General features: G+C 47.6%; 1 protein-coding gene across 4 annotated transcripts in view; it reads right to left on the bottom strand.

Annotated features, from left to right (window-relative positions):
- Positions 1-2,234: 2,234 nt before the first annotated feature.
- The window catches only part of PRDM11 (PR/SET domain 11), a 54,094-nt gene continuing 40,922 nt past the window's right edge, over positions 2,235-15,406 (bottom strand). For 2 of the 4 annotated variants that reach the window (XM_063398375.1, XM_063398373.1), the window contains exons 6-8: positions 13,461-13,648; positions 9,712-10,362; positions 2,235-8,884 (exon numbers count right to left, since the gene is read on the bottom strand). In XM_063398375.1, coding sequence (XP_063254445.1) covers positions 6,720-8,884; positions 9,712-10,362; positions 13,461-13,648 — 3,004 coding nt within the window. In that variant the 3' untranslated portion in view covers positions 2,235-6,719. Of the gene's footprint in view, positions 8,885-9,711; positions 10,363-11,116; positions 11,308-13,460; positions 13,649-15,406 lie in introns of those variants that run through there. The other 2 variants (XM_063398377.1, XM_063398376.1) reach the window with 2 other exon arrangements.

Raw genomic sequence — 15,406 nt, 5'->3', positions numbered from 1 at the left:
GTTTTCTGGAAGTAGAAATGCATTTTTGCTAACTGTCAGGTGAGTCTATGAGGATGCCGTGACTGGCAGAAAACTCCGTAGCCCTCCTGTAGCGTGTGGGACATTACAGCATACGAGACATGGTTCCCCCGCGCAGCCCAGCGAGCTTATTCGATGAGGTGCAGTGCATGGGAGCCCCTCGCCGGCCGGCAGCACCACCAGCAGGGCGGGTGGGAGGCGAGGCCGCGGGCTGGGCTTACGCGAGTGTCAGTGGCATCGGAAGGAGGGGCCGGAGTGAGAAAACTGTCTGAGGTTTGTGAGGAGAGGGTGCTGAGAGCTCCCCGCCGGCGCTGCGCGCCTGAGGGCTGCGGCAGAGCGGGGAGCCGCCGCCGGGCAGGGGCGGCTGAGGTGGATTACCAGTTGTGTGGAGGAGAGAGGCCTGGGAGAGGGCACTGAGGTGTGTGACAGGGCTGGGGGCAGCTTGCACAGCGACTGCTCATGCAATACCAGTGTAACGAGCCATGCGGATGTCGGGATTACAACTCGGCCTCCGCCCGACCGAAGCCAACAAATAAAACAAACGGCAAGGAGTGCGGTGGTTGCCAGGCCTGGTGTGGGGCTGCGAAGGCAGACGTCCACGCCTTCCCTCCAGCCCTTGTGGGGAAGCAGCTCCCTGACTGAGCACCTGCTGCCAGACCGGCCAGAGGCACCTCTCAGGTCCCTTCAGGTGTCAGCCAAAGGCTTTGGGATGCAGCAAGGCCAGTGTCCTATGAGTGGGTGTGTGAAGGGAGGGATGGAGGGATGAGACAGCTGTCCATCCCACAGGCATCAGCAGATACTCAGGGAGGGCTGGTTCACTGCTCAGATCCACCCTCACTCCAGCATGGAAATGCTGGTGATGGGACAGCAGGTGTCTCTGCATGGGCAGAGTAAGAGGCCTGAACCCTTTGGTGCTTCAGCCTGGCAAGGTCTGAATGCTGTGTGCTGGGGCCCAAAGGCACACAAGCGACACCAACCATGTCTTCCATACAATCACATCATTCCCTTTCCTCCAGAAAGCCTCCCTGGGCCCCTGGCCAGGCAGGCTGCTCATGGGGTGAGGAGCAGCTGTGAGACCTGAGGGAGCGGAGTGGCTCCTGCAGCAGAACAGAGGCGAGCCTGACCCAACAGAGCTCAAGGTGCCTTCCCAATTGGGATCGTGCACTCTCATCCTTATCGCTCCAACTTCACCGTTCCTTCTCGTTTGCACTGTTCCACTCCATACACTATCCCTGCCACCTCCAACTGCGTGGCCATAACCCTTCCTGAACTCAAAACACCTTGGCTCTCTCTCCTGCTGCCTTTATCCCAGCGCCACGGCTGTGTCACTGACCAATGCCCAGAGGTGCACTCGCTCTTGCTGGTGCCGCATGAGTGCTGGCCAGCGCAGGGTCTCCCTGGCAGTGTGCCGGCCACTGCTGAGGAACGCCAGGTGGAACAGCAAAAAGACACATTTCCACAGCACCGGCGCCTGCAGTTGCCAGCCGCATCCATGCAGAGAGACAAAAGTGCATATGAGGGTGGGATATGTGTCCGTCCAAGCGTGAACACACAGGACCTCAGCAAGAGGCTTTCTTTGGAGGACACTCAAGCATTTCCCCCTACCAAGATATTCCACTATTAAAGAAACCTTATTTATCACTTGGTTAACATGCCAGCAAGGAAACCCCTTGCCCTAAACACAGCCAAGCCCCTCTCCACAGAGTGCTATCCATGTAAATGTAGGCCTCAGTGTATGGCTAAAACCATCCCAAAGTCCAAAGTCTTCAGTGTTACATGCCTTGTGCTAGAACACAGGGCCAGCCTTACACAAGGGTGGTTGAGTCTATCTCTATATTATATCTTTATATCTATTGAAAACATAGAAATATATAAATATATAGGATTTCATTTATAGATATATAAGCACGTGATTTTAATCTTTTGTACTGTGTGTATATGTACTGGGATGTGCGTACATACAATATATAGACCATATGCATATGTACTGTATACATACACTAGCTTACATGCACACACATCATACGTGTCTCCAAGGGAGACAGGAATTGCATAGGCATTACTGCATTGGATACAATGGCTGGGGGATTAACGTACCATTTCTCTGCTTTTAAGACCTCTTTTGGCAGAGCTGAGAGGGGAATCTGCAAAAGCAAAGGCTGTTGCTGTTTATTTGCAAGCCAGCTGCCCAGGCACTGGTCAAACAAACAGCAGTCCTCATGAGATAAAAAAGGAGGGGGACTCCAAAGACCCTGTGGGCCATCTGGTTGAGCTTGTGCTGTGAGGAAGAGATGGACCGATCCTGAATCATGCCTGAACAGTCATACCAGCAAAAGCGTGACCAGCACGGGGGACATTGCTGCAGTTAGCTCAAGACCCAAGGCAGACACCACATGGGGACCCTGCCTACCCTGTCCCTTCACAGCCCCCGTAACCTCTGCGTGCTTCTGCTGGTACGGGAAGAGCTTTGGTCTCTTGTGAGGATTATCCCTGCTGAGGTCGGTCTCGTGGCTGCAGGGCCCAGAACCCTGTGGACACGGGTGAGCCCTGCAGAAGGACATGTCTAAATGTGCTTCACAGATTTCTGCTTCACAGCAGGGTAAAAGAGGCAAGGAGCCTGAGCAAAAAGTGGGGAAGGGAAATTGGCAACCAAAAATCCCACAGGCTAGAAATACAAACCCGAGGGTGTGGAGAAGTGCGCATTATTCACAGTCAGATGCCATAGCTAAGATGCAGGGGAGGGAGACAATAAAGAGCTCATTCAAGAAAAACTGCACCCTCTGTCTTTGCAGCCTAGCCAGTTGAAGAGGCTGTGAGCAACACGTTCAAAACAACTCCTCTCGCTCTCTCAGCACAGCAGGAAAGCATTGATTAAACCTCATGCATGGCAATCTTGGAGCTGTGGAGGCCTCCCTCAGCACCCGGCTAAGCCCTCCCCATGCCTGCTGCTGCCTCCTGGCCTCACTGCCACGAGGCTGGGTCCAGACAAACAGGGCACAGAAATGCACCTCCTTCTGGGAGAGGCTTGGGAGCCCTGGGAAGCTGGAGCTGCTTTGCATTAACATTCCTCCCTCCTCCCTATCTTGTCTATGCTGGTAGTTATGTTTCCATCCAGATTATCAATGAAAGTAAGAGCTACAGATCTGATATAGGCAGGTTAACCTGGAGGGAAAGCTTGCAAAGCATAGGACAAAGGCCAGGTTTATTTTCTGATGTGTGGGTAACAGGGAATTGTGTTGGAGGAGCTGGGATGGTTGGGCTGGGCCAGCAGCTCTGCCAAGCTCTTGTCTATTCCCCATCATTAATGTAAGGGGTCTCTGACCTTTCCCATCACAGGTATCCACAACATCCAGTGGCAGGGCATCATGGTTTGCAAGCAAAGTTATTTGCTAAAGGAACAAGTGCTCTGCTTATGTCAGCTGGCTGCCAGAGAAAATCACCACATGCTGCACATTTCACTGCACCACTGCAAATAAGAGCTGCCGGTGAAAAGTGTCACTGATGAAAGCAGGATTTGCAAGTGAACCAAAGGGGAGGAGTGACAAATTGGAAGAATAATTTCTGAACAGGCCTCTGGCAACTCTTGCCTTACCATTTCCTCCCCAGTGGCAAAAGTTAGGAGGTTTGGATCAGGAGTTGTAAACAGGCCTCTTGGGCTGCTCAGCACAAGCCCTGGGAGAGCATTTCTCTCTCCAAAGGTGTTTGGAGACTGTCCCCAAATGTTCCTTCCCTCCATCTGGGCCAGGCACTTTGATGGGCCTCTGTGCCAAGGAGCTTTTGCTGCTGCAAACAAAAAGGCAGGTGATTTTTCCTCTCCACCCACAAAGAGCTATGGAGTTTTATGGATTCTATGATCTACGCTCACCTTGCCCATCTCTAGTCAGAAACTAACGGAGCAGCAGTTTTTCTATCTTTTTTATCTTTCTACATCTACTCAGTTTTAAAAAGGCAGCAGCTCCAGAGCTTTGTGGCAGCACCCTGAGCAGAGCCAATTCACCACACTTGCAGAGCTATAAGCACCTTGTGTAGAGAGGTCGCTACTTTATGGTCAGGCAAACAATCACCCGAAGCTGGCAGAGGGCTTCCAGTTTAATTTTTACTCCTCTGGATGAATGGATCAATTTGATCACATCATTTATAAGAAAATACAGGAAAACATGAAAACAAAGCCATTTCTCATGCTTGCTAGGTGTGTCACACTAATGCCTCTGTGTTGCAACTGTGTGATGCCCTGACCTAGCTTGTGACATTTCTATGAGGACCACTAGGAAGAGCATCCAGCGCCTGCACCCCTGGGGGCAGTTTGGCAGCAGGGGGGTGGCCCTGGTGCAGGTGCCCTCTCCTGCCCGAGCCAGCCTCAGCTGCACGTGCTGTCAGAGGTAAGGCGAGGGGTAAGTGCTACAGAAGGTGCTGACCAGCCCTCACTGGCTGGCCTGGCCAGCCCTCACTGCTACATTCACAAAGTCCACTCTGCTCCGCTCGGACCATCTGACTGAAAGGCCCCGCTTTACAGCCAAGGGGCAGCGTCAGGATACAAGGACAGGCCACCACTCGTGCTTTGGGTGGGCTCAGTCCCTCCTCAGTCCCACAGGGACAGAGGCAAACACTTCCAAAATCCTGACCAACACCAGCCTAGCTGTTCCTGTGGGACCTGAAAGCTCAACCAGTCCATAGTGGCTTGGCTGCACACCTCTGCCAGTGCTGGCTATGAAGTTCTACTGAAGGCAAAGGGGTTAGCAGGTGGTGAGTGAAACCTAGGTAGAAGTGTGTGTTTTTCCGGGGAAGACAGTGCGTGAACCCTGGCAGTGAAAGTGACTCAGAGAGAGATCGGTTCCAAACATGCTACATCTCCATTGAAAACAAACAAAAAAGTTTAAAAAATAAAATAATATTATATATATATATATATATATTTATATAAATGAAAAGCTATCAACTAGCAGCAACGGTTCTAGAGATATCTTAGCACCAAGACCAAGGGCAGGGGGGTAACAGGAGAAAGGAAAGGTTCAGTGTTGCTGATACCACCATCATGTTTCCAAACAACACAGCTTGGCACAAAGCTCATCACTCTCAGAAGTGAGAACATGTTGGCTTGGACACCTTTTGGACAACATGTCTCACTCCTATGATGATCTGGTCAGGTTGGTGCTGTCCATGCCACATCAGCAGAGCAAGGCACTAGCATCTGTGGAGTTCTTGCACCTTTTTTGTTTGTGTGGTGTTTTTTTTGGTTAGTTGGGGATTTTTTTGTGGTTTTTTTTTTTTTTTTGCTCTTTTCTAACCTGAAGTGATATTGTGTGGATGCCTGGAGCTTTTTTACTTTAAAAGAATAAAACAAAAAAGAGCCCCAGGCCCACAAAACAATCTCTTTGTGATGGAAGGTGCAAGTCCCCCACTCACATATCAGCTGGACTCTGCATTCCTTCAAGAAAGGAAGAAATATTTTGCAGGAAGAAGCAGAGCATCCCTTCTTCCTGCTGTCATCAGTCTGCTGTGCTGTGGAACATGTTACCTTGGTCACAAGAGAATAAGTGAACCTTTGTAGGACATCACACATGAATATAATCCAAGATAATCTTGCATTGATAGCTCCTGCCACCAAACTGCAGCAGGTTTTTCTTTCAGTCATTCCAAACAAACCAAAACAAAACAAAACAAAACAAAAACCCCACAACAATCTAGGATTATAGAGACATAGTATAAATAATGTAAATTAGAATATAATTTTTTTAAGCCTTTGAATCTCTGCCCAGAGGTGGCTCTCGACTCATTGGCTGTCTAGCTTCCACAGCAGCCCTGGTTTTGAATGAATAGTTGTATATATATATATATATTTATCTCATACAATATAAAAATATAAATGCAAAAATTTCCCCCTGCCTTCTCTATTTTGCTATTTTATAGTCTGCACATGACATCATGTTATAACATACATATGATAGACTGGTACTACGGTTATCATAAAAGGAGCTGAAAGCCAAGTATTACTCTACAGCCCAACTGTAGGGAGAACTGAGAAAGGGGCATCACAGTTTAGTGGAGGCATTGGTTTCTAAATCAGAAGAAAACCCCAAAATCATGCCCCCAGCCCTTCTCTCCTGTCAGTAATCTTTTGAGTGAAGAAACCTTCCACTCAACTGAAGAGAACTGGGTGGAGCTGGGGGCAACATAAACACACGGGATGCTCTGTCGGAAATCAGAAATCTGATGGTTGCCAACAAAAGGCTCAAATGGCTCAATAACTGGGCTGAACAATGGAAAGAGAGGCAGAGATTGAAACTGAGGGGAAAACAAACAAACAAACAAACAAACAAACCCATAACAACAACAAAAAAAAACCCCAGAAAACTGACAACACACATACAAAGGAAACCGCTGGAGGATAGGCTGACAAAGACCCGTTGTCTAGCTTATAGGTTGTTAGGTTTGAACATGTAGAGTATGGCCCCAGCACATGCTTCTAAAGAATGAAATGTTGCCACCTACATTGCAGCTGCCATGGTTGGAGACACCAGTAAATGTCTAAACATTGTCTCAATCTTTAAAATTCTGCTTAGCTTCTATTAGACGCACATCGTCTTAACTTTAAAATTTTCAGTGTGGGTTTTTCCTTAATATAGATAATATATATATTTTATATAATATATCAAAGTTTAGAGTATAGATTAAAAAAATTATCTGATCTGAGGCATTCCTTCCTAAATATCAGGGTAAAACTCAGAGCCATGGTCCACGCTCTGCAACATCGGCTTCTGGTCAAGAGAGGACATCCTGCTCAGCATTTCGGCGGAGAGCGCGTAACTATTGCCTGACTTCTCCTCGAACCAGCTATCGAGTGCCCTTTTGCAATCGAAGTTGGCAATGGGCGGCCCGTTAACAGCGATCGTCAACAGGTCACTGAGCTGCTCCAGCGTGAGCCGGGAGCGGTTGTTCTTGCGCACTCTCTGCAGGGCGGTGCGCCCCTTCTCACAGCAGGCCGAAGAGGTGGGAAGGACTTTGAGGATCTGAACTATTTTATTTAGGAGGGGGAATCTCTGCTTGTATTTACAAATGTGACTGAGCAAGTCTTTAAAACCATTTTTGGTATAATAATCCACCTTGAGTTCTCGCCACTCCATCAGCAGACTCCCTCGGGTGTCCATCCCCTCTCTGCAAACCTCTCTGGAAAATGATGGGACTGTCTCCAGGTGTTCAAATATTTGTACCATATCCTCCTTCCCATAGCTCATGAGCTCATCAGTGCTTCTGGGCCAAGCTGCAAGGTCAAATACCTGACAGGCCTTAACAAATGTCCGGCTGCGGGAATCGAACCTTTGGGCTAGGATCACCTGGGTCTTCTGGCAGATCTTTTCTCTGATCGACTGGAATTTGGCTTCAGCCACCCGTAGATTTTTCACAGCAATGCCATTAAAGCTTTCACGGAAGTTTTCCTCAAACTCCTGCAAGTACTCCCCAGGGGAGTCTGCTAGCCGGCTGATCTCCTGGATGGCCTCCTCTATTTTATCATCCACCTGCGACACAAGAAGGTACTCCCCTTGGAAGACGTAGGCAAGGCGTGAAAGAACAGCAATCACATCCAGCAGGAAGTAGATGAGTTTAATCGACTGGTAGTCCATCAGGAACTGCAGGAGGGCCAAGGCAATGGCAGAAGCATCTGCCCTTTGGGTCTGGCCACTGACATCTTTGAGATGGGCCACAACCTCAAGGTAATCCTTGATGAGAGCATTGAGCACGTTCTGCTCCCCAATGATCCACTTCACTGCTCGAATGTCCCCCAGGAACTCGGTCTCCTCACACAGAGTGGCAGCAGTGACCCTTAACTCGCACATGAGTCGGGGAGAATAACGATAGAAACTGAGCAGTTGCTTCAAATTGTTTTCTAGCTCCTCCAGACATGGTAGCTCCTTCCCACTAATGGCATCCAAAATTTCCAAGTGGGGCCTATGCACCATAAAGGGAAGGCAGAGAAGCCAGGGCAAGGTCTTTCTGATTGTCATAAACAAGTTGGCTCTCAGGCTGGCGGTAATGTTAGCACCATCAACTCCCAAGCCAATAGTTGGCTTCTCATCCTGCAATCGTATTCCCAGGCTGGAAAAAGCCCGGTCTAATGCTTGGAGGTAACTGTCTGTTGTAGAAAAACCGAGTTCCTGAAGAGACAGGAATTCAGTTGCTGGAGGCCCATCGCTGCTCGTGTACTGCACATAGACCGCAACTGTATCTGCAAGCAAGTCGTCGCTCTGCCCATCCAGAATGATGCTGAGGAAGGGCGACTGCCGGATGCGCTCAACCAGGTCCTCTCGGAGAGCCCGGGCGATATGGTGAATTAAGATCTGGCAGTCTCCTTCATTCATGTACTGATCCACCACCTTGAGTTCACACTTTCTCAGCAGTTCTGCCAGAGGCCGAAAGTCGTAGTAGGGCCTGCCCTCCAGGGCCAGGTGGTAGGCTGTATTGAAGAGCAGGGTCATATTTCGGCACATCTCTTCTGTCTTCTCTGGGTGCATCCTGAGCTTGTAAAGCTGCAGGCACTTCTTGTGGAGGTTGCTCTGGCTGTGAAGCTTTATTGTGTGTATCTTGAACTGCTTAGAGCCAATGATGAAGGCTGAAGTCCGAGAAGATTGCACTGTGTACTGCCTACAGACATGGCACCACATCTCATTCAGTGTCGGGGAGTACCTCAAAAACCAAAACTTTTTAAGCCACTCTTGCTTGAACCGCCGTATCCTCCGACCCGTCGCAGAAGACATCTTGGAAGGCTCATCTGTAGCAGCAATCATGTCATTGGAAACTGACTCATCAGCAGAATCCACCTCTTGGTCATCGTCCTCCATGATGGTGGGAACTGAGATGATGCTTTCTGAAGCTGTAACAAAAAATAAAAAAAAGGAAAAAAAAGATGGTATTTACAAAGTTGCTGAGCTAGAGAGGCATCTTGCTGGTTACAGTAGAGATTTACCCAAAGAGTTGGCCAGAACTTCTCCTACCCACAATACATTATGGATAGAATTTTAATCATGACTTTGAAAAGAAAAGAAATCAATATTTCTGCATAAGAACTTTGTCTCCAACATGCCACAATGAACAGCAAAAATGATACTACATCCTGGCCACTTGAACAATACTCTGTGTGACTCAAATATTCCTTTTACTGAAGGCTCCCGGCTGCTTGACAGCATGTTCCTGGAGGAAATTAAATGTATCTTCTGAAAGGGACACATGGTTGTGTTAAGGCAGTGGAGGAAACAGAGAGATTTCCAACAAGGGACACAGCAGGACATAATTTCATACACAAGGAGAGCACATTTCAGTGTTACCAGAGTCATTCATACTTTCTTAGTAGCATGTGAGGCATTGTGGAGGGGCTTCCGCTGAAAGAGAATGCATCAAAAATACAGCAAACAAACTGTCTGCAATGGAATGTCTTTTTTATTGGCAGTGCATTATCAATTACAATGGCAACAAATAGAGCAAATTGTCATACAGAGTCTTTCCCAGACATTGTTTTCCACTGTACCCACAGCATCAGCTCCTGGCCCACCCAGTCACAAAACCTGACAAAGAACCTTCCATGGAACCACAGGTTTATCGGATACTCAGAGCAAAATGCTTTAGATGGGCACACAGCACACAGGCATCTCACTACTCTCCTTAGGCAGGGTTTGGAGAATGCTCTAACTCGGCAAGGCTTACCTGTGGGGTCTGAGAACTCTTGGAGCTCGGGTACCTGGGGCGGTAACACAGGTGCCTCGGGTAACTTCCCAGATCTCAGCATGTCTAACTCAGCCTGCAGCTCCCGGATTTTCTTCTTCAGCCGGATGCAGTTGGGGCAGAAGGATGTAGTGGGTATTTCATGGGAGTTGCCTTGTGCAGAGGCCAGTGACAGCTCAGTTGGGCTGTCTGCTTTAAGTGACAGGGGCTCGTCTTCCTCATCTTCAAGGATGCTCATCTCCTTGGCTGAGATGAAAGAGGAACTGTGAGAGACCTTCCATTCCCTCTCACTCTGGTTTCTGCTGAGGCTCAGGGAGCCGTGCTGCATGGCACTGCCACACTGCTCAAAGATGTCTTCAGCCTGGTATTTAGATGCTCTTCTGAGGGAAAGTGGTGTACTTGTTGCTAACTGGTTCTCTTCAAACTTGGCAGATTCCAAGGAAGCCTCCAGGACATCTTTGAAGATGAGGTCAATTTTTTTTTTCTTTGTTTGGGGGTGGGATTCCCCCTCGTCACAGCTGCGCTTGTAGGGGCTCTTCCCCTGCTTTAAGGTAGTGAACTGGAGTGCTGCCCTTGCATCCTCTTGATTTTCTACATTCTTTTCTGACTTTTCGTTCTGTAACATTTTGTCTCCTAGAATGGAAAATGAGGGGTGGGGATTATCACTGGGAACCGAGCAACATCCCTCATTCTAAAAGTCAAACAAAAAAGAACAAAAAGGCAGATGAAACCCTGCAGGTCTGCATGTTATGTTACAAGTCAGGGAACTGACACAATTCAGTGAAAGCCGAGGCTTGCAAGAGGAGAAGCCCCGCTAATGGGCATGTCTGCAAAAACAGAGACAGTCCTGGGTAACCGCAGCAGAGTAGAACCCACACATTTCAAAGAGAAGAGAAACTACAGGCAGCTTGTTTAACCTAAAGGTATAACCAACCTGAGTTGGAAGAGGACTATGAGGTGAATGACTGATCATGGTGGAAACTACCCAGAGCCTAAATGCCATTTTGGCTGTCTGGAAGTCCTGTGCCTGTTTTGACTTGGTAAAAGGTATCAAGTGTACAGCAGTGCAGTGAGAGATTTACACCATTTCATGACAACCCCAGTGCCATGGCACAAAGTTTGCAAGCCCCTTTACTCTCGTTCAGTTTGGAGGCTGCTCCAGAAATGCAAAGGTAAAGGAGTAAAAACAACTTGCACACTTAAAACCTAAGGTACACATTGTCAACTGAGCTACAATGGGTGAATGTCCTCCAAGGATGGGACATCTAGCTTGTCCTGGTGGAGTCTGAGAGCATGACCATTCAGTAATCGAAAAACACTATATTAAAAGAAACCTCATACAAATTATTAATTGCTTAAAATAAAGGGAATAGCCAGATCTCCTTACCTGGAAATTCAAAAGACGATAGGTTTGGCTCAATTTCCATCACTCTTCTATCTTGTAAATAACTTCAAGCATTGATGGCTTCCCAAACAAGACGCTGCTTTTATGCTGATTTTTGGTTTTGTTTGTTAAAGTGTATTCAGGCTTTCATAAGAGTTATGGAGCGAAAGCTACCATTCCCTCTCTAAGGAGAGCAATGCTAAGAATGCAGAAAAGATGCAAGACTCGAAACAGTTAGAGTAAGGCACTGTAAAAAGGGCTGGTCTGAATGGATGGGATTTTGCACTGGGCTTGGATGCCGGCTGGGAATCCCAGCCACTTCTTTAGTGAATCCATAACAACAGAGCTCATTTTCAATACATTGATGAGATCTTCTATGGACAAAGCATTCAGTCTCTCTCTTAGTACTTCCCCTGTTATGGATCACAGCAACTACTGTGAGAGGTAGGGATTTAGAGAACCGGTTCTTCTTTCTCGGTGATTTTTTCCCCCAACCAGCCAGGTGCTTCAGCCCTAGGGAAAAGCTAGAAATCACAAGACGATCCCTCATATTATTGGTCTCAACTCCAATGATGAGGTGGGTCAGAAACTATCAACAGAAACAAACCCCAGGATCCGTATTATTTTTCTGTGAATTTGTAAAGTGTGTCACTTCACTTCATTTGACAAGACTCATCTGCAGGGATTTGCAACCTTTTAAATAGAAAGTGACTCAACAGATTTTATTGCTGCTTCCTGAACACCTCCCAGTGCCCTCCCAGCTGAGGCTTCGATGTCTCTCACAAGTCTAGCAATGGCCCAGGTGATGCTCCATTTTAACAACATCTCTGCACCCCTTTTGTGAAGGCAGACTGAGCCCAGCTTGCAGCAGGATGAGCTCACCAAGATGTCAGGGGGTTTCTGGAATGGTCTCTGTAGCCACATGAGTTTCTACCTGAGGGTGCATTAGGCTTGTGGCCGGTTCTGGAGAGTCCTGAGGCAGATGTTCACCACACTTGTAGCACAGAGCAGGCTGTGAGTTACCGTTTCAGCTCTCACAAACCATGACACCATGACAAACCAGGACTAAAGGCATGTCTGCATGGCAGGACAATAGCTTGTAGCCTTGGTGCCCCTGTAGAGCAGCTGCTCCAAGGGCACAGACTGTCTCTTGATGCACTTTCAGAAAGCACTAAGCCATCTGGATGACTAATGCGTGCATATTATCGCAGCAAAATCACTGCAGCCTCTACCTAATCACTCACTGGTGTTCATTAACATAAAAAAGCAAATTCATACCAATGTTAATTCAGAAGTGGGAATTGCCCAAGTACAGCCACCAAGATGTAACACTGCAAGTGTGTAACAACCCTACGGTGATAGAGATAACCAGCTTTTTCAGGACATCTTGTCCACCCCATCACTGAAGAGGAGACACCTTTTACCAAGTCAAGGCAGCAACAGCAGCTGTGTAATAATATACTCAGGAATCATAATTACAAAGTTATATTTAGTGTGGCTGCCCCTCTGAGGCCCTGGAAATTCTGCATCTAGCCTGGAAAGAAATGCTCCTAATTAACTTCAGGTATCAGCATTGTACAGAACAACAGATGCATTAAGAATTTTTGCTTTCCTCTAAAGCTTCCTATATTGCTGAACAATATGTGGGCCCAAAGGACTGCTGGGTTTGTTTCGACCTTGCTACTCTTTAGACAAGATAACAATTTGTATCCAAGGAAGAATCAGTCTGACAAGTACAAAAAGCCTCCTGTAGGTTGTATACACATTCTAAAGTTGTGAGACTAAGGAGCTGATGTCGCGCTGATCCCAAATTATCTTTCTGAAGAAAGAGGAGATAAATTAAACGAGGAAAATGGACATACAAACACACCAAGGAAATCTCATTCATATGGACACAAAACCAGCCAGAGTTTCTTCAAACAGGCTGCTCAGAGGAGGCAGACAGAGCAGCATGTTCAGAGGAAAAACCTAATGCTGTCTTGTTGGATCATCAGCTTGGCAATCTTCAGGCCAGAAAGTCTTGTGACAGGGGTGCTCTGTGATCCCTGGGCATTGCATCAGGCAGCACACACACATACAACATGGCACTACACAACACATGACATGACACATCACAGCACGAATCTTTCTTTCATGATCTCCATGACTGTGGGTTTCTTATTCTCCTTGTACACCCATCCATCTATGCCAGGCAGAGCTGGCGGCTCTCACCCAGAAGTGCTCTGCTTCTGGAAATGCAGCTCTCCTCACACAGCCTGTGCAAAACCTACTTCACCCACCACACTTGGCCCAACTGTGGGGCAGCCCAAGGGGATCAGGGGAGAGGATGGAAAGGGAAGGGACTCACCACTTGTGAAATTTCTGTTGATGGTTTCCTGGGACATGCTATGCAGCCGGTTCATGTAATCCTCACTGTACCAGACCCGCAGCTTCTCCCCAGGGTGGATGTCACGGCAGGCACGGAAGTAAATCCTCTCGCTGTGCTGAAAGGCCATCAGGTTCTGCTCCCTCTCCTCCCGGGAGATGATGACGTACCTGAGGGCAAGGGGACAAGTCAGGTGTGAAGCACAAACTTCTCTCCTGTACCCCCCTTGCATCGGAATGACAACCATGAAGAAGCCAGAATGACCTTCAAAGAGAGCCATCAACACAGCCAGGCTGGAAAGCATGGAGTTGTAAGCAATGGTGTGCAAACGAGCATGGACACCCTGGGAACACTAAGCCAGTGGAGCCATTTCTTGCTGGGGAAGGGATGACGCAAATGCACATCCAGTCTGAAGGGATGTCTGCCAGCAAGGGTGACAGACTCCCCCAGTCAGAAATATCTTTGCCTAGTGGTGGAAACAAGGACTTCTGGACTCCCCATGATCACTTCATATCCCAGGGCTCTCTCCCTTGTTCTCAGGAATATCCGGAATATGGCAGGGTTCCTCTGCCTGTCTGTTCCTCCAAAACACCGCCTTCCTTTTTTAGTTGGTAACAGTTTGCTTGCTTCTCTCCTTTCAGGCAAGCAGAATTGAGATTCTAAGGACAGAAACATGAACATCTAATGGGCATGGCAGTATGTGCTGGTTGTCCAAGGACATGCCAGTATTGGAAGGTTTTGCACTTCGGAGTTCAACAGGGTGTGACATAAAAAAAAAAATTCAGCTCTGCAAGTGGAAATCCCAGCACCACATTGTGGGGATCTTCTAGCAGTGCTGACAAAAAGATCACTTTCAGGGCATGGGACTTATTTTCCTGATTTAAAACAGCTACATTTCAGCTCAGCAGAAACATATTTATTCCCACTCCAAGCAACTGGCCCTCTGAACAACTTGCTAAGACAGAGATCTATTGTAGGCTTGTATTATTTGCTGTCACACTCTTCATGTTCCTGCTAGAGGACATGAAAAAGGCTTGGTAATACTGGTTCCAGCTGCCACCAGCATGAGCTTACAACACCTACCCAGGAAGGAGGCCCCATCACAGCATGTGCAGATACCAAAGCAGACCAAACAGCTCATAGTCAAAACTTATTTTTCTCTTACGCCATTTGCCTTTGTTGTTCAGCACTCTCTGCTGCAGCAACCTCAGCAAAGGCAAGGAGGTTGCAGGGGAGCATAGGGCTCCTCTGACATCTGCAGCTATTCATCCTTGCCCAAGTTCCCTAATGTATATACAGGTATTTCTTTGGCTTACAACATCTGCCAAATTTTTTGCATATTCTACGTTCTCTAGCCATGTGAATGCACAGATAAAGACACAAGCCCACCTGCATGTGATCCCACTAACTCACACTGATAAGGTCACAAACTTGGTGAAACTTCCCACAAAACACAGAAAACAAGTCTGCAGTGGCAGTGTCTCAGACTGCCTCAGGCTCAAGCAATTCTGGTTTTAATGTTAAGCAAATGCCTGCAAGCAGTTGTATTTTTCCTAATACAATGCTACCCGGGATTCTCTGCCATCTACAGTTATTATTTAAACAGCAGACTGGTACTGCCAAAATTGGCTTTTATTAACCTTTATTTACTTCTGATCACAAAACAAAAGAACTTTTAAAGTACCAGTTTGTGTATTTGAGAAGAGAGACCTGGAGCAGTGTGGTGGGAAGGAGGTCCTGCAATAGCAGCTGCAAGCTGTTGCTTTTGGGTGTTAGTGATCACTCCTCAAAACGTGTATCAGGCCCTCAGCCAGCCATGAGATACACAACCCTTGAGACAGACCAATGTGCCCTGGTCAGTCTGATGCCTTGCTGCACAACAGATTCTAGAGAATGCTCTCTCCAGTCCAAGAAAAATATCAGGATGC

This window comes from Prinia subflava, chromosome 5, assembly GCF_021018805.1.
Source record: "Prinia subflava isolate CZ2003 ecotype Zambia chromosome 5, Cam_Psub_1.2, whole genome shotgun sequence".
In the NCBI taxonomy this organism is placed as follows: domain Eukaryota; kingdom Metazoa; phylum Chordata; class Aves; order Passeriformes; family Cisticolidae; genus Prinia; species Prinia subflava.
This window is presented reverse-complemented; position numbering and strand designations above follow the sequence as displayed.